Source organism: Psammomys obesus, unplaced genomic scaffold, assembly GCF_907164565.1.
Source record: "Psammomys obesus unplaced genomic scaffold, mPsaObe1.curated_primary_1811, whole genome shotgun sequence".
NCBI classification, from domain to species: Eukaryota; Metazoa; Chordata; class Mammalia; order Rodentia; family Muridae; genus Psammomys; species Psammomys obesus.
The window spans coordinates 15,929,960-15,949,976 of record NW_026596091.1 but is presented as its reverse complement, the minus strand read 5'-3'; the positions used below and the strand labels follow the sequence as shown (position 1 = coordinate 15,949,976).

General features: G+C 37.5%; 1 protein-coding gene across 5 annotated transcripts in view; it reads right to left on the bottom strand.

The window, feature by feature from the left end:
• Atp2b1 (ATPase plasma membrane Ca2+ transporting 1) overlaps positions 1–20,017 on the bottom strand; it is a 113,529-nt gene that overhangs the window by 28,640 nt on the left and 64,872 nt on the right. For all 5 annotated transcript variants that reach the window (XM_055628000.1, XM_055628001.1, XM_055627999.1 and 2 more), the window contains 7 exons: positions 18,639–18,836; positions 11,455–11,709; positions 11,238–11,363; positions 7,098–7,238; positions 4,344–4,382; positions 3,420–3,581; positions 1,832–2,046 (listed from right to left, as the gene is read on the bottom strand). In XM_055628000.1, the coding sequence (XP_055483975.1) occupies positions 1,832–2,046; positions 3,420–3,581; positions 4,344–4,382; positions 7,098–7,238; positions 11,238–11,363; positions 11,455–11,709; positions 18,639–18,836 (1,136 nt within the window). The remainder of the gene's footprint in view (positions 1–1,831; positions 2,047–3,419; positions 3,582–4,343; positions 4,383–7,097; positions 7,239–11,237; positions 11,364–11,454; positions 11,710–18,638; positions 18,837–20,017) is intronic.

The following is a 20,017-nucleotide window of genomic DNA, read 5'->3' as shown; positions in this document are numbered from 1 at the left end:
TGAGCAGAACTTTGTGGGCCACCGGGAAGGAGTCAAAAGGTTTTACACATGCAAATAATATCTGAATTGTTTTTGGAAATATAAATCTGCCCACAACTGGGAAGACTTGACTGTAGAAATACGAAACATAGAAACAGGACTCAAGAACTGGGCCCAAGTGAAATGTACTTGCTCTAGTGCCATACATTAAACTGCACATAGCCTGACTTTTTTTATAAATGGCAAAGAGGGTACGGCGAGACTGCTGGTCTTCATGAAGTGAACAGAGATACTGTGCTCAGAGATACTGGAACCACTGTCTATATCTTTAAAGAAATGGAAACCCTTCACTTTCCAGGCCAGAAAAGGGCGCACCGGGTATTGTGTTTTCTATGCCAGCCAAGGCTTTAAACAACATGTCTACGACAGCCTACAGACTGGGAAAGGATCTTCACCAACCCTATATCTGACAGAGGGCTAATATCCAGAATATATAAAGAACTCAAGAAGTTAAACAGCAACAAATCAAGTAATCCAATTTAAAAATGGGGTACAGAGATAAACAGAGAATTCTCAATAGAGAAATATCCAATAGTAGAGAAACAAAGAAATGTTCAACATCCTTAATCATCAGGGGAATGTAAATCAAAACGACCCTGAGATTTCATCTTATACCTATCAGAATGGCTAAGATCAAAAAGTTAAATGATAACACATGCTGGAGAGAATGTGGAGAAAGAGGAACCCTCCTCCATTGCTGGTGGGAATGTAAACTTGTACAACTACTTTGGAAATCTGGAGCTTTCTCAGAAAATTAGGAATAGTGCTTCCTCAAGATCCAGCTATACCACTCCTAGGCATATATCCAAAATATGCTCAAGTACACAACAAGGACATTTACTCAACCATGTTTGTAGCAGCTTTATTCATAATAGCCAGGATCTGGAAACAACCCAGATGTCCCAGAAATTGTGGTACATTTACACAATGGAATACTACTCAGCAATTAAAAACAAGGAAATCATGAAATTTGTAGGCAAATGGTGGGAACTAGAAAAGATCATACTGAGTGAGGATGAGTCAGAAGCAGAAAGACACATGTTATATACTCACTTATAAGTGGCTATTAGACATATAGGATAAACATAGTAAAACCTGTACACCTAAAGAAGCTAAGCAAGAAGGAGGACCCTGAATATGATGATAAATCCTCACTCAGAAAGGCAAATGGGACGGACAGTGGAAGATGGAGAAAACAGGGAACGAGACAAGAGCTTACCACAGAGGGTCTCTGAAAGACTACCCAGCAGGGTATCAAAGCAGATGCTCAGACTCATAGTCAAACTTTGGGCAGAGTGCAGGGAATCTTATGAAAGAAGGGGGAGATGAAAGATCTGGAGGGGACAGGAGGAGAGCAACAGAACCAAAAAATCTAGGCCCAAGGGTTTTTCCTGAGACTTATACTCCAACCAAGAACCATGCATGAAGATAATCTAGAAGCCCTGCACAGATGTAGCCCATGGCAGCTCAGTATCCAAGTGGGTGCCCTAGTAAGAGGAAAAGGGACTGTCTCTGACATGAACTCATTGGCTGGCTCTTTGATCACCTCCCTCTGAGCGGGGAGCAGCCTTACCAGGCCACAGAGGAAGACAATGCAGCCAATCCCGATGAGACCTGATAGGCTAGGGTCAGATGGAAGGGGAGGAGAACCTCCTCTATCAATCAATGGATTTAGAGAGGGGTAGGGAGGAGAAGAGGGAGGGAGGGGGGATTAGGAGGGGACTACAGGTTGGGATATAAAGTGAATAAATTGTAATAAAAAAAACATGCCTATGTAACAATTTCCACTAACCTTGACTGAATATGCCAGTGAGATCGTGACTGCCAGTGGAAGACCTTCTGGGACTGCAACCACTAGAACTGTAACTCCAATAATGAAGAACTTCACAAAGTACTGTATGTAGATTGGTGTGCATTCAGCAAGCCATGGTCTCTTCTGGACCCAGAAGGTATCAATCACAAAATATAATACTAGGATGATAACTGTGATGGCAGACATCAGTAGACCTTTAAAGACAGAAAAAAAAGGGCAATTGCTTAAATATTGTAGGCACTACCCACTGCCAACTGTGTGTTAGCCAGTCACTATTTTATAAGCAGCTAAGTTATATCTATTTCAATTTTTCTGAGAAACCTGTTACCCTCAGTGTGCACTTTGCTCATCACACCCGACACCTGTCAGACTTACATTTTGCTTCCAGGTATAACACTGACCCCCAAGAACTGAGAGAGGAGCTTTTGTGAGTCTCAAGAGGCAAACACAAGCAAAGACCCACAGGCCAGCATAAGCTGCTGCTTGCAATGTTCAACAATCTGAAAGACGTTGGGAGAGGTCAAATTGGAGTCTTGAAATTAAATTAACTCCATGTTTAAAAATATACCCATAAAATTCACTATCTGGATCATTTCCTAATTTATTTCTGATCGATCTTTACTAATTCATTAACTCAGAAAAATAAATGTTAACTATGTATTATAAAACATCTCACCCTTATATGACATGTGTTATTTAGCTTCTTATAAATGAGTATTAAAAAAATAAGGCAAGTCTAAACGTCTGGGTCTAACATCCTACCTAGTAGCCACTCAATGCCATTATCACCTCAAGCCTACCCTTTCCAACAGTATGAGTCAACACTGTGACCTTGGGATCAATATGCATGTGGATTTGCTATTAAGGAATAGACTTACTGAGAATCACACGATACTTCACCGATTATCCTTCTAGCCATCCAATGATGCTGTTTGTGTGACTTTTATAATGTATGCTGCTTATAGACAGCGTCTGTCAAAAGGTGGCATGATGGCAGGTGCTGCCTCACCCACCTGCTCTCCCTTACTACCCCTCTGAAGAGCAGTCTCAGTTTCACAACTGCTGTCTAGTAAAGGCAACATTACAGTACCTCAGCTTCCCAATTACCAGTGTTTTCAGCTGAACAAAATTATTATGTTTAGAAAAATACATTTTTTTCATAGACAGCCAATAAAAGGCTAAGCAAAATGTACACTAAGAAAGTTTCATAGTTCTATAGTCTACTAAACAATCTCCCTGACAACCCCTTTTTATTTCTAACCCTAGAAATTTAGAGATGACTGCATAGACTTGTAAATTAAGCAAATTCAGGCACTAATTTTAATCTGACCACGACTGTCTCACTGGCAGGAGGAGTAATAGCCTGCATGTCGTAATCACATTATGAGTGCCTATGGTAGTTCAAAAGGTTCTGTATAAAATTAAAGAACATTCCTCTAATATCTTTTACATGTGCAAAGTAATAATTTCCAGCTCTCCCTGTGGCAAAAGACACTTTTAAAATAGGTACATGCATTTAAAACAAAACAAAACAAAAAAAACACCTCACTTTTCTCTCATGTCATACCTGCTTTGCCAATCTGAACAGCCAGTTTTGTAAGTTTCCCTTGTAAAACGGACTTTTCTTTTTTTGGCAAATTTGCTTTCTTTTTGTCTTTTTCATCACCATCTCCTCCTTCTTCACTTTTTAAAGGCTGCATTTCCATAGCTGCACCATCCTGGGCTTTTGCTATGTTCAGAGAAAACACAATTTTGTTGTATTTTAAAGGCACGATTAACATTTTGAAACATTCTTTCATTTTTTCTTTTTCTTTTTTTTACAAAATTAGTTTGTTAATAGAAAAAGGCTGAACTATAAACATTCAACTGTGTGTGTGTGCGTCTGTGTCTGTGTGTGTGCGCACATTAGAGTCTTGGGGGTGGCTGCACAGAGGGAATAAAACAACAGTGACATTAGTCTGTGGTACTATTCCAGACTTAATAATGTCATGTTCAATGACAGGAGTGAGGCATACCAAGTCCTTAAACTGAGAACTAAGAATATTAAATATATTTCTTTTCATGTGATGTTAGGTATTAGGTTATTCAAAGACTACAGATCCTTCTTGTATAATTTATGATCTAATATAGAACACTGTATATGATTACACATACAGAAAAACATGCATGTTTATAGATTTTCAAATGTGATTTACACTATATATATTCCCAGGCATTTTTGCTACCAACTATATATTAACATGTCAGGTATGCTAGAGCACTTCAAATGCTTATGTGGAAAGCTACTTCAGCATACCAGCACAAATGATAACACCCTCTTAAAGACTGTAGAGGCAGCATGACTACAGCAGTGGCAAGAGAGTTTAATCCAAGTTAACATTGTTGATGTTCCCTGTCACATGTACCCTAATTTTGGATAAATATAGTACACAAGCTATTTTTGGAGATAAAGAAAACAAGCTAACTGTACTTTTTATCTTCCCGAATTTACCTTTGTTGCGATTCTCAATAGCTCCATCTTGCTTCTTATCTGTAGGAACAAAATGGGAATTAAAGCTTTCCAAAAGAAATGAATACGGCCATGCTAAATTATGCAGAGGTAGTTCACATTTCTATAAGGGAATTGCTACACAATGGTGTATAAGTGTACAGTAGAAAACACCAGCTTACTGACCCTGTCAATCACTTCCTTGGTCTTACCATGGGAGAATGTCCCAAAATAATTTAGGGTATGCCTACTGTATTCCTGCATAAGTCTTTATTCTTTTATAAATTATAATAAGTCCGAATATGGTACAAGAGATTGTCAAGCTAAATACAGACATAACCCTGAGAAAGCAGAAGAGGAGAAGACAGAGAGGGAGGGAGAGATACTATAAAAAGAAAACAGGCATACAGGAGAGCTTTAGTGGGAGTGAGAATGAAAAGAAGATGTAAAAGTCAGGGAGGCAAGTTAGTAAATCTACGGTATTAATAAGGCAGGATGATTAGCAGTCAAAGTAACTCCCTAAATTAGCTTAGATTCATAGGACACAGAAAGATCACATCTGAAGCAATAATTACTGTTTGGAACAAGCAAATGAGCTACTTTCTTCCAACTTCTCTATCAAGAAGAGCATCTTCAAGCTGGGAACGTGGAACAAATATGGTCAGGAAAGAACAGAAGCTTGGGGAAGATGAGGCGATAGTAAGAGAATACCTAGCTCCTTTCAGCGAGCTCAGGTTTGGAGACCAGAAACCACATTCCAAGCTGGCAAGTAAATGGACAGGGCATGGAGACTAGCATTGGCTGTGTTTGATTAGACACCAAATTAGGTAAAGTAGGAGAAGGGTTGGAGGGAGGGAGGAGAAAGAAGTAAAAAAAAAAAAAAAAAAAGCTAGACAATGGTTTTGATGTAAATTTCTAGGGCTATTCCAGGCTGGACTAATAAAAACAGTTTTGTAAGACATTAGAGTACAGTGCCTATTGGAAAAGTTAGTGTAGGTCAATAAGGGCGGTCATTAGTATACTTTTTGTTTTAATAAGATTCAATGATGTTTAACTACTGTGTATTAGGACAGAGATGAGCAAAAGGTTTGATCAGATACTTGCTGCACAGTCAAGTTACACAACCTCCATGAGGTTCACCTAGGGTAGATGAAGATGGAGTGTGCAAAAAGCATTCAGTAACCTCTACCACCATGATTCAAGAAGCCTATGGTGGCTCATCAAGGGCTGCCTGGCGTACTGAAGTGGAGAAATCTAGAACAATGGGTTAGCCAGCCTCAACTTCTGCCACAACTTCTCACCTGCCCCACCCCAGGTGTTAGGAATGGACACAGAGACTGAGTATGCCAGTAAGTTCTCTACCACTGAGCTACAATCTCAACACAACTTTTCAAATATATTTTCCTTGAAATAAGAATTTCATATAGAAAGATTATACACGAAGACCAAAAAAATCCATCCAACCTTTTTTTTGTTTTGTTTTGTTTTTTTGAGACAGGGTTTCCCTATGTAGCCCTGGCTGTCCTGGAACTCACGATGAAGATTGAGCTGGCCTTGAACTCACAGATCTACCTGCTATTGCTTCCCAAAGTGTTGTGATCAAAGCTGTGAGCCAAAGGCTCTGCTGCAAGTCAGGTGTCATGGCTCATGCCTGTTATACCAGTAATTTGAAGCAGGACGATTGCCTCAGGTTCAAGCCAGCCTGGGCTAACCACTGAATTCAAGATTACCCTGAGGCAGAATGTGACACCCTGCCTTAGAAATAGTCCAAACCAACAGGCACCTCTACTGAGAGGCTGACTCTGGGTTCTATACCCAGCATCGTAAACCACAACAACAGACTTCCAAAACCCAACAAAATAGAAACAATGATAGAGTTATGGCAAGCCAAAATTTTACCCAGGCATTTATTTTAGAAGATCATAAAATACTCATGTGATGAAGCAAAATATAGGCTTACATCCTGAAGAAAATTAAATCCAAAAGGTTACAGGGCAGTAAACTGCTGTCATGGCAAAGGAGATATGGTCCTGAGATGGATGGTGCAGAAGATACCAGCAAATAGGGTACAGAAGGGCCTGTTACAATAGCACCCCAAACTTACATTCTGAGTTGTCTCCCTGTGTAGATCAGTTTGCTCTAAGATTTCTGTGCACAAATACATGCTTATGCTATCAGAGTCTGCTGACAAAGCACTTGGAGGGATAACAGAAACAGTCAAGATGAAAGATCTGGACATGTAGTGATGGGGTCAATATGGTGAGACAAGCATGGGTGTCAAAGCATTGCCCTAATCTGTATGCAAGCATTCCCCCATGTTCACACACAGAATGGAACATATGGAAGGCAAAAATGTCAAAATTAAAAACCAAATCTGAGCAAGACGCAATTGGCTGAAAAGAAAAACTAGCAGTGAAGGAGAAAAACAAACAAAACAAAAAACCCAGGAAGCTAGAGTTGAAATCATTCAAATGACTAGAGAAACAAAACAAAACAAAACAAAAACAAAAACAGGATAAAGCCCAAACTGAAGGACTAAGTATATGCTGACTGCCTCTTCCTGTGTTAGATGGGATGGATGTACTAACAAAAACCCTTAAGGACTATTACTTTGTTACTGAAAGTGTATTAGGTAAATAATACAGACATTTCCACATCATAGTTCCATGAAAGAAACCTATTTCTGTACCCGTTTTCACGATTCCCAGTTGCTGTTATTTCCAAATACCAATTCTTATAACAAACTGGTAGACCTACTTTTCTTTTCTTTTTTCTTCTCATCTTTCTTTTCTTCTTCTTCACCTCCAGCTCCAAGTAAGGTAAAGATAATTCCAGTTTGAGAATTCACACCTACAGCTGTAACTACCATTCTTCCAGAACCTTCCATTACATGAGTACCTATAACAACAGAGAACTTTGTAAAAAGTATAATGTTTCTCTCCAACTACCCACTTTCATATTTAAGTAATACTGTTTTAATAAACTCAATATTTAGTAAAGCAAGCTAACATTGAATCTTAAACTCTTGGGCTTAAGGCTTAAGCAGTCATATACAAGTTCAAAACTTATCACCAAGTAACAATAAACAGAAAAATCATAACATACTGACTCCTTGTATAAAATATAGATTACAGTATCCATACTTCATAAAATGTAAATTATTTCTCAAAAAAGTCTATAAATGAAAAATCAGTACATTGCTTGGATTGTGTGGCTATTCTAAGAAGTCAGTATTAGTTATAACATAAGCATGTAGGGCATGAGGGGATAGCATCTAACATTGTTCATACAGAAATATGCTTATAACCAGAAGAATTTTATGGCACAAACACAGTCCCATACTTGACCCTACAGATTCTAACACAGGCTTCCAACTCAGCCTGCCAAGAGTACTTACTGCCATGCTCCGTAGTTTCTCTATGTCCCCAGTTTATCGTGATACGATTTAATATTCCTATAGTGTGATTTAACATCCCTCTGAGGGCTTAATCATTTCTGACTCTACATACTAACTACTGGATCAAGCCTGATACCTTCACAAGAGACCAACCAACCTTAGCAATTTTCTTGTCCACAACTCTAACATAAAATTCCAATCCAGACAGCTAGTGAACATAGACAGGTACACTAAATTCAGATCATGTCCTACACAACAATCTTACAATTTGACAATCAGTATTATTCTTTTCTAGAAATTTGCCAAAAGTCATAATCACAAACAAGGAAAGGATTTGTCAGCTTTGTCAGAAGAAAACGGATACTTAGTTTTCAGCTTACTGTTCTTCAGTTTCTACATGCATGTTTCTGCAAGCCTTTCTACTCTGCTACGATCTGTGCATTTTAAGCAGTTGTGCGGACTGAGTTTTCTCTCTTTTAGATTTTGTATTAGTTGTTTTTTACAGCTATCATTTATTTGTATTTTACCTCTCAGCTCACAGACTTCTGGAGGCCTGGGTCTGTAGCATTCACCACCATCTTGTATGCCAACTCAGTGCTCAAGGTAATTTGCTAAGAAAGACTGTGGAGTTCATGCATTTACTCCGGTGTCTAAAATTCATTTTGGCTACAAATTACTAGGTAACTTATCCAATGTAGACTTTTGAGGTCTTTGATTTTTCTTGCTTAGAAACAAAAAACACCCTATATTCTTAGTGTTTTCCTTTGTCTGTGAAAATACAAGGTAAACACATGAAATTCAGGAAAACAACATTTATTAGGTACGTATAAAAGACAGTTTCTTTGAACAATTCTGCCTTTTTTTAGATTTCAGTTTTTATGCTCTGTTTTTCCTTAGTCCAAATCTGCTCAAATGTTAGCAGTGAATGTGCTCAGGAAAAGTAAACAGTTTCTGTTCAGGTCCTATCCCACCACTAACTGAACATTGCTTTTAAAAATCTAAATTTAAGATGCCAAGAACAGCAGTGAGAGATGGCATCATGAGAGTAAATTTAAAAATAAATGCATGTCATGGTTTTTAGAACATTTTTGGAACAGGGAAATAAATGCAGAGAAACTTTCCCACTCGTACTATGATAAGGGACTGTACAAAGTTATTTCAGTCTTTTCTTGAACATGGAAAATTTATAGAGTTCTCTTGGTATCTTGGTGTGTTAGGATAGTCAGTGTATGTAAAGCTTACCAGTCATTTTTGTTGGAAGACCAACGCTCAGTTAAAGGGACCACCCTCAAACAGCTAAGCACTATGTAAACAAACTTCAAGCACATAAAAATCCACAAATCACATATATCAAAAGGCACCACAAGACTGTATCTATATACTCAATGATCGCCAGTGAGTCTATGGTGATAAAATTATAAGTGGGATACTCCTCTCCCCTTAGAAAGGACTATTGGTCTTATCTGGTTAAGAATGATTTTAGCTTCTCAGAAACATGACAAAGAAGCAATAAAATTAGTATACCTTACTTATGGGCATTATCCTTATACATATAAGACACATTTCCTTAGTATGAACTGTTAGTACATCAACACAAACCCCCCAAACAAAGAATGAGCACTTTAAGTGGCCTAGGATATTGACAAACAGCATACAAATCTCCATTTTTTTTTTGATAAGATATTCGTATGTTATAATTGACATCTACCCTTTTCATAAATAAATGCGGTTATTCTTGGGTATTGATTAATTTTTTTGTGGTAAGGTTTTTCATCATAGTTACAAAATTTAAAAAGATAATGGTTAGCTTAAGTGCTGGTGTAAAGTTGTGATTATAATTTAAGTTCTGTAAGTTTTACAAGTTTTGAGTTTGGTTCAGTAAAGTAATGTTCAATCTATTAAAATACAAAGCTCACAAGACCTGAACAAAATATAGCTGCTAAGTTATTAAATAGTCATTAAATATTAAACACCAGGAATGTTTAACTTATAAACACTTGATTATGATGATGGAAAACAAATTGGTTAACCTTCTCAAGTACCAGCATGATATTTAATCTGAGAATTCTGACAAGAGGGAACAAGTCAGGAGCCTGACACAGAGGACCTCTGAAAAGCTCTGCCCTGCAGACTATCAATGTAGATGCTGAGACTTATGGGCAACCTTTGGGCAGAGTGCAGGGAATCTTAGGAAAGAAGTGGGAAACAGTAAGATCTAGAGAGGACAGAAACTCCACAAGGAGAGCAACAGAACCAAAAAATCTGAGTATAGGGGTCTTTCCTGAGACTGCTATTCCAACCAAGGACTATGCATGGAGATAACCTAAGACCCCTGCACAGATGTAGCCCATGGTAGTTCAGTATCCAAGTGGGTTCCATTGTAATAGGAACAGGGACTGTCTCTGAACTGATTGGCCTGCTCTTTAATTACCTCCCCCTGAAGGGGAAGCAGCATTACCAGGCCACAGAAGAAGACAACTCAGCCACTCCTGATGAGACCTAATTGACTAGGATCAGAAGGAAGGAAAAGAAGTCCTCCCCTATCAGTGGATTTGGGGAGGGGCATGCATGCAGAAGGTGGAGAAAGGGAGGGATTGGGATGGGAGGAGGGAGGGAACCACGGGGGGATACAAAGTGAATAAAGTGTAATTAATAAAGAAAAAAAATGTTTTAAAAAATACTGTAAAACTAAGGGTCGGGACCCTAGAAATTTAAATGTAAAAAAAATGAGCATGCTTCTAAAGACAATCCACAGTACTCTGGCTTCTTTTCATTTTGTGTGTTGAAAGGCAGCTAAGCAATTTTTGCAGTGTCCTTTCAATTTCATTCCCAAATAACCTTAATTCATGTTATCACTCCTACATATGACCAACAGTGTCGTAAGCACAAATCTACACCATCCTTTCCAGCAATCTGTGTAAACCCTTCCTATAACATGTAAATTCAAATTTACTCCCAACTAGGACATGCAAATGTTACTCCAGTATTATTATTGCCAATTACTCATGTAACCTGACATAATCAGTTTACATTTCAGGCTATAATGCTACCAATTAAGTGAAGTAGTCGATATGTAAATGTTTGAGTTATATTTAAAACTAAACTAACCAGTTTGTTGCAGTCAAAGAGCTCATTTTTTTTTTTTTTTTTTTTTTTTTTTAAAAAAAAAGCTTTTTTTTTTTTTTTTTTTTTTTTGTCTTAAAGCTAAAAGCTGTATCACTCTTTAATTTGTTACTTTAACAGGCCATAAAAATATGATATAGAAAAAAAGTCTAATAGATAGCATTAGGCTTATATTTGAGTTTTATCATTAACACCATCTTTCAAATTTCTTTACTTTTTGGATTCTATCCCCATTTGTGAAATACAGCTCTGTATTATAAGACCTGTCATTTTTATAAAAATGTACCTGTCATTTTTATAAAAATTTCTATGGACTGACTCAAAGGTTAACACTTTCTTGTTTTTTAGTAAAATTTCCCGAGTTTATAAGTTCATACCCGAGAGAAGTAAGGGATCCTTATCTAGAGACTTCTTAACATGGTCAGATTCACCAGTCAATGAACTTTCATCAATTTTAAGGTCATTGCCTTGAATCAGTATGCCATCAGCGGGAAGAAGATCACCTGAAACAGAAGGCAGTGATATGCTAAACCATCCACAAGTTCAGCCCAGCTTTGAATTTTGCAGGTGGATGCGGGGCTCTGCTTGGCTTACCATACTTCACTTGGGCAATGTCTCCCACAGTAATGTCAGCTACAGGTATCTGGATGACCTGCCCACTCCTGATGACGGTGAACTTCTGTTCCTGTTCAATTCGACTTTGCAAACCTCGGAATTGTTTCTCCTTACTCCAGTCATTAAAAGCTGTCACCAATACCACACACACCACGGATAAGAGGATCGCAGCTCCTTCAATCCACCCAGTTTCTCCTTCACCTTCTTCTTCCCCAACAGAAACTTCTCCACAAACTGTTAGGAAGGAAACAAGATGGCAATTTTAAAAATTGAGTGAATATTTTCAGTTCTTTACTTCATCAGTTTTACTCAGCCCTTTGAGCACCACTGAACTCAATTCTTCTATAAAGGTAAGAACCTTGCTTTGTCAATTTCAAGTTCTTCGCCTTTAAGATTTACAATCTCAGTATAAATGAGGTGGCAGTCCAGGCTGCCAGGTAAGAGTGGGCATGTGGAGAAAACCAAACTTCAGCTTGAAGGAAAGTTCTATTCATTCCTCTGTTATATCAAGTGCTTCATCCCAGGCAGATCCAACAAAGTCAGTAGTATTTCAAATTACACAAATTTTCAGCTTTCAAGCGCCTGTCACCTCTATCCATACTATATTACATAAAGTGTGAAAAAGTGTGAAGTTTAAAAATGGACACAGTATAATTACAAACAGCTTTGTTGCTGAAACTGCCAATGATCATCTTAGTCCTTAGCAGTAACTTTTTGGTGATGGTGGAGTGTTGCTGTGATGCTGACAGTGGCTGATCAAGGTAGTGGGTCCTGCAGGGAGAGGTACGAAGCAATAACTCACATAAAGAAGACAAGATGACCAATACCTTTTTTTAAATTTTATTTTAAAGGCAGGGTTTCAGTATATAGCTCTAGCTGGCCTGGAACTGACTGTGTAGGCTAGGCTGACCCCAACACACAGAAATCCACTGCTGCTGTCTCTGCCTTCCTGGTTCTGGGATTAAAGATTGTTTTTAGGACTATATATGCATATATAACACACATGTAACAATTAATGGTGAAAGAGGCCATGAATCTGAAAGTGAACAAAGAGGAGAACAGGGAAGGGTCTGGAGGGAGAAAAAATAATGTAATTATTTATAATGCCTCCCCAACAAAATAAATAATAAAAAATAGTACGTTTAAAAAAGAAGCCAATGATGAGGCCTGCACCATCTGATGACTTCTTTGCTAGAGTTTCCTGGAGCATTTAAGGTTGTTTGGTATCACTTTATCAACAGTAGAAGAATCCCTTTCAATGGTGAAATCAATCCTCTCATTATTATCACTAGACACATACAATATTCTAAATCCATGGGCCAATTCCACATTAAGGCACAATTTTCTATGCTCACTCATAAGCAAGCAACTCAGTCACATCTTTAGGCTGGTAGTCCTTAAGTTAGTCACATTCTACACAGTTAATTCCTACACTGAAGTCAAGGGCTGTTCAGCATCATCCATGCAGGTAGAACCAGCATCTTCCAGACCTCTGCTAATGCGGACGCTTTTCTCCATGAACCATAATGTTCTTCACTGCATCTCAACTGGTGAATTCTTTCCTTAGGTTTTCAGTTTACTTTTCCTTTGTCAAATTACGTATGGTATACATGGCCTTGGGAAATTTGTTTCTTAAATAAAGATACCCAAAAGACAATATTACTTCCTGAGTCCTTAGGCTGTAGAACAGATGACGTGCAAGCAGATGTGAAAACATTCATTTCAACAACATTTTCATGGGAGCACTTGGGTGAACAGGTGCAGTGTTACTGACTAACTATAGATATTATATATATAAAAAATATATATATAATATAAAATAGAAATATAATAGTTTTGTATATGATTTGTTTAAACAAATAGTCTAAAATGTTTATCTATTTATAAATAAACCTATTACTAAACTATCAATGATCATCTTCAGCAGTCTTCAGCAGCTCCTGTTTTGTGTGCTGGAGAAGTGATACTATGGTAGTGATGGCTGATGCTGATGTGTATATAAAACAGTAGGCACAGTAAACCTCAATAGCGGCCTTAAAAGACTTGTGACCCAGGCTTTGCTATTCCATTTACAGAGCACAGGCAGAGTAGACTTAGATTTCTGGGGACTGCCAAAATGAGCACTGGCTTCGACTAACTGCATTAACCTTTAACAAGAATAAGCCTACCCTTGGAAAGCAGGCACTGAAATCTTCTCTAGCTGCCAGTCCTCAATGGTATTTTCTTCCAATACGAGCTGTTTCATCTTCAAAGAAAACAGTTCTGTGTGGCCACTCTCACCAATGACATGGGCTCCATCTTCTGCAGAGTGTGCTTCAGCTTCCGCACCAACACCTGGACCCCAGGTTGTGATGAATTGAAAAGGGTTCTTTACTTAAGCCTCATGAACCAACCTTGGGGAGCTTCAAAGTTTTCTTCTGCAGCTTCTTTACTTCTCTCAGACCCCACAGAATTAAGAATTAGGGCCTTGCTCTGGATTACACTGTAGCTGACAGGAATGATGTGGCTTGTTTGAGCTTCTATCTAGACCACTAAAACTTTCTCTGTATCAGCACTAAAGCTGCTTTACTTGGTTATCATTTGTGTTCACTAGAGCAACACTTTGCAGTTTCCCTTAAGAAACTTTCCTTTGCACTTATAATGCGGATGGCTATTCAGTATAAGAGGTTGCCTGCTATTATTATAGATGGCAGACACGATATAAGTAAAAAGCTAAGGATTATATATAGTCCATTATTCATACTCAGTTCCACGGTTACAGTTTGTTTTCTGTAGTATACACAGTTAAGCTAAGGGCTACTTGTCTGTTCAACTATATGAACACCTATTGGGTGGCAGACACTACTTTAGAAAACCAAGGTAGTTAGGTAGGGATGAAATACAGAGTTTCAGGTAAGACATCAATAATTAAGCATTCATAAGTTCATGAAGAAAATCAAACATGGTTGTATATTACAAAAAGTGAGGGTGATGAGCCACAGAGGCTACTCTATGATGCCCATGACATGTCATAGGATGATTGGGGGCCACCAGCACATAGATCAAAGGAAAGAGAATTCCAGGGAGAAACTGAAGTCAGTAGTAATGCTCCAAAGCAGAAAAAGCAGTCAGAAAAGGATGGGCTGTGACTCCGCAAGTCCCTAAAACCACAGAAAGGTAATGGAGGTGGTCCTTGTTCAATGGCTGTATTCTACTAAAGTCTAAAACTGACTCAGTGGTCCACGATAAGCTCCTGAAAAAATGAAAAAGGACACACATGCAGGGAGTCTTAATTTTGCTTTTCTTTTTACTGTTTTGGCCGTATAGCATTGGCAGGCTTCAAGCTCTCCATCTTCCTGCTCAGTCTCCCGAAGTGTTGGGATTACAGGTGTGTGCTACCATACTGTCACTGGCAATATCCTTTCCTGAAGCTTTGCTTTGAGTGTCTAAATATTCACCAGAAGAGATATAGTATCTGGACTACTACATAAAATTATGTCTTCTGAGCTGAACTGAAATGTCTGAAACTACTAGTTGGGCAAAGCTGGGAACAATACTAAAAATAAAAGTGAGTAAATGAGTAACTCTAGAGATGATTAAGCATCTCTGAACAGAGATGTTCAGAGACACAAGAAAGAATCTAGAGTGTGAGGTTACTAGGCAATGGTCAGTCTTGGAGAATAATATATAACTGTTCAAGGAAGAAAAGATGAGAACTATCCACTTGGGATGAAGTTAATAATCACAAAAAACATTTGGAAAATGATTAGAATTCAACTCTTCTTAGGAATAGAGCATTTTTTTCTTTGTAAGATAAGTGGAAGCAGGATGATCTATTTAGTGTTGTGTTAACCCTGCCTGATTCAGTTATCAGAACTTGTATTTTAATTATTTTCAAGTGGAAGAAATAATCACATTATTGTGTACAATAACCAATTGAATAAATTTATGACTTACACATGTAAAGATAACCCACAGACATGAAAGATAAGAGACTTTCTGAATCAGATCAAGTCTGGATTCACGAACAAATGAAGGTCAAAATACCACGCTGAATACTTTCATCAACTCAGAAAAATGCTAAGATAGTACCCAAATGAAGCAATGCAGTGAGCTTTCATTTCATTTATTAAAAGCATAAAAACAGAAGATGGTATTATTATTTCAACAAAGCTTCTGTGTCACTGACAAATCTGAGACCTAATATGGGCTTGGTAATTATGTTTTCCCACTATAAGATGTCCCTAGTAAAACCATGGAAATAAATATAGGCCAAAACTAAGCCAATTAAGTCTTACAGTTACTTCTCTACAATAAAAACAATTAAAAATTCCAGTCTTTAGCTTATCACTTTAGTCTTCAAATTTCTACTTTTAATACATACAATTAAATTTACACTTAGAGGTATATGCTCAAATTTTTCCTGAAAGGGTAACCACAAATGATTAAAGACATCATAATAGAGGTTAAAGGGAAGGAATTGTGAACAATTATGGGATTATCACCTTTAACGGAAACACATTTTTATCTCTAAACTACTGAATATTTCAAAGAAAACATGAAAAAATGACATATTTCATTCATATGGTTCTACTCCACATCACCCCAATGATCTCTGAACAGAGAATAGTACAGTATCTCTAGGAATTAAGACCTTTCCCAGCTGGTGACCACTGCAAAGCTTTTAGAAGCTATATGGGTAAAGAAAGTAAATCCAAGATCAAAGGTGCAAAAAGTTTTATGCTGTCACTCCTACTGGAAATACACTTTACCAAACGTGTTCCCTTGGAAATATGTTCAAATGATATGCAGTCTAAATCCCACCTATAATATCTACCTCAATGCAACTATTCCATTTAAAAATTATTTATTTAATAATCTTTAAAAAATTATCTTATCAAGGATCACATTACATGGGATGTGACATATTGAACACAGACCCAGACATGAGATCTCAGCTCTCTTGAAGCCAGAAAACGTACTAAAATAAATGCCACATGAGTGTGGCAGCACGGGTCTGTAATCCCAGGACTGGAAGGTTAAAGCAGAAGGAAGGCAAGGTTGAGGGCAGTCGGAACTACATGGCAAGACCATGTTTAAAAACAAAAAGTTCCAACGTTCTTTTCACTCAAAATTACTTATACAGATATGGAGGAGTTAATAACTTTCCATAAAGTGCCAACTGCAACAGGCTTATATTCTAAGTTGCATTAGCAAATATTTAGTTTTACTAAGAGTCAAAAAACATGGAAATGTAATCATTTTATGTGTGCATGCTTATAGGCGTCCATTGTGAGTGTATGTGCGTATACGTGTAAGGCCACGTCAACAATCACTCGTCACCTCATTTTTTTAGACAATGTCTTTCACTGAACTTGGGGCTCAGTAATTCTGCTGTTGCTAGGCTGGCTGACCTGTGACCTACTGGAACCAGCCATTCTTGTCTTATACTCTTATAAAATAACTCTACCACAGGACAAAAGCCTAGGTGGATTCTGAATCTTAAAGGGCTTTAGGATAACTCTAGAATCATATCAGATTTAGTCAATTAGCAGCATTTCTACCAATTCTGAGGGACTTTCTAGTCACTACATCCTATAAATGAAGTAGCTTGGATGCCAGGAAGGTATCCAAGACATGCCATAGACATTGCTCATAATAATCTTCACACCACTGAAAATAATTTCCTTACAGTCTTAGGGAAAACTGTTAAAATAAAAATTGTTTGTACTAACTTGTTAACTAAAAATCTAGAACATCAGTTTTCAATATTCTATAATGAAAGCTGAATAAATTCACTTGTATGTTTTAAGACATGCAAAAAGCATGCACACACTCACATAGACGACTGAACAGAAACATATAGGACTTTAGAATCTGGAAGGGTATATACTAAAAATAGGAAAATGTAGAGAGTAGTTTTTTCCAGGAAATATTACTTCCTTCTGATTACTTGTCTCCCTCTATTTTTCTACAGAAAAATTATACACAGTATTTGCTTAAACACTGACTAATATATTATCCAAATACCTTGTTATTTGCACCATTGATTCTGATCTGGGAACAATTTTATGTCCCTTTGAGAGAGGTTATAATCTGAATGCTCCCCCCCCCCTTTTTTTGTGCCTCATCTAGAAGAACGGTCCAGTGAACAATGAGGACAGGTTTTGATCAAATTTTAATAGTATTGCTGCTCAGGAGCTCTACTCTACACTATGTAAGAATAAACAGGCACATACTGTGACTGACTGGCTTAAATATCAGTGAGGAAAAGGTATTCACACAAGCTCTATGCACATCTCTGCAAAATGTCTTTGTGTAATTACCTTGACAACTTCTAGAGTTAGCAACTTTTTATAAATTAAACTCTTCATAGTGTAGAAAGCATAAGAATAAAGCTTCCATGAACAAAACATTTTGAAGAATGGGTCCTTTGATAACTTGAATACAGTATCCAGAAATCCAGTCTAGATTCCTTAATATACAGACTACAGTAATGCTAATATTCATTATAATAAAGCCTCTTAAAAGGCAACGAAGAAACTGAAAGAATAAATGAAAAGCAAAGAACATTAAGAGCACAACAAACCATCTGTGGATAGACACTAAAGCTGATCTGACCTTCCATGCTATATTTCCTCATGGGTCACAATGTCCCCCACAGACTGAATCCCCCCAAATCCAAAACACTCAAATATCTGAATTTTTTTGAGAACAGACAGAATGCCACAGTGGAAAACTCTAGCCAGGAAATTATGTAGATAATTCTTTAAAATACTGTATAAAATTACCTTCAGGGAATATATTTCTGAACCATAAATACATGTGGCACTTAGGCCCTTTCCTCAGGAATCTCATTATATATGTATTTTGCAAATATTCCTGAATCCAAAGACATGAAATCCAACACCTTAGGTATTAAGCATTGCAGGATGAAGGGTATTAAACCTGTGTGTAAGCATTTCTATATAAAATAAAATCAAAATTGTAAGACTTGGAGCTCCTGCTAGCAGGCTGTTATCATACACATGTAGTACCCAAATGTATAACTATGTCCACACAGTATGTACGCATGGAAGAACAACTGGAAACTGTGTTTCCCCATATGATGCAGACAACACTGAAACTCAAGGCTTACTGTGACAGTAGGATCACACAAACCCTCCCCAACCCTATTTACTTACGTGTATTTTCCCCTTCTGGAGGTTGATAAAAAGACAGACCCAATGATATTATGGCTGCAATTTCTAGAATAATTAAAGTGACATCTTGTAATGCTTCCCATACTAACTGAAGAAAGGTTTTTGGCTTCTTAGGAGGTATAAAGTTCTTTCCAAACACTGCTTCTCTTCTTTCTAAATCTGCAGGGTTTCCACCTAAACCTGATAAAAGGAAAACAAATCTTGGTCAAGTCTGAGGACTTATAAGTGAAAGTATCCACTTAATTCAAAACATATTAATTTGTTACACTTCAGACTGTAAATCACAGGACCATATCAGAATGTTTACTTTTGTTCTTTTTAGTCTAAACACACAGCATTTAAGTCAATGAGAAACATAGAGCTTTCCTTTAAGTACACATTTTAAGTAGCTAACTTAAGAGTGGATCACATGTGCTGGGACACAGATTGGTGGTAGAGTGCATGTAGCACATGGAAGGCCTTGGGTCTGATGACACGACTGCAAACAAATACACAAACAAACCAAAAAACCTTTTAAAAGTGGCTTTAAAAATTTTACCTTCACTTTCTTAGCTGCTTCCTTTGACCATACTTTTTATAGACACTAAGATATCAGAATCGAGTATGACAATTTGAAAGTTTTTTATGTTAAAATTGAATGTGTCCCCAGTTTTAGAAATGTTTTCCTTCTAAAATAGGGGAAGTTTCTGTAAAAACACACAAGGCAGATTTGCTTCAGGTACGGAACCCTGGCTAGCTAATCCACAAATCAGCAAAATGCTGTTTTTTAGCCTTAATTACTGAAGAACAGAGTTCATTTTAACAGAGCCTCTAAGAGCACCTCTACTAAAATGCTAGTGCTAGGTAGATTGGTAAGAGAGTCACAACAGCCTCTCAAGGGGAACTGCAGTTGCCACCGTTGTCGGGGAAAAGGTGCACTGTAGGATGGAACTTTCAATGCTTAGGCTGTGGAATCTGAAAGCTAGGAGGGCAGATGAAGAAGAGTTGGACAAACATTAATTTGCCTTTCCTTCACTCTATTAAGCATATCCCACCTCAATTTGATCTTATCCATCCAGAGAATCCCAAATATATCAAGAATCCTCTAACAAAAAGTACACATGCATGCACATATTGAACATGCAAAACGCAGCATACACAGATCTCATTTTTCCTTACTTTATTTAACAACGTTGAAGGTGTCAGAGGTTAACAGAATACTATCTTCTAATTTGTCAAATTAGACCTTATTTCAACCTTTTCTTTTTAAACCTTGTAGGAGCCCATTTATGAAAAGCAATATAGTAAACAAAAAAGGACCGTATTATTAGAAGGCTCTCATTTTTTAGTGCGTCACTTCACTTCAATGCTGAGGCAAACAG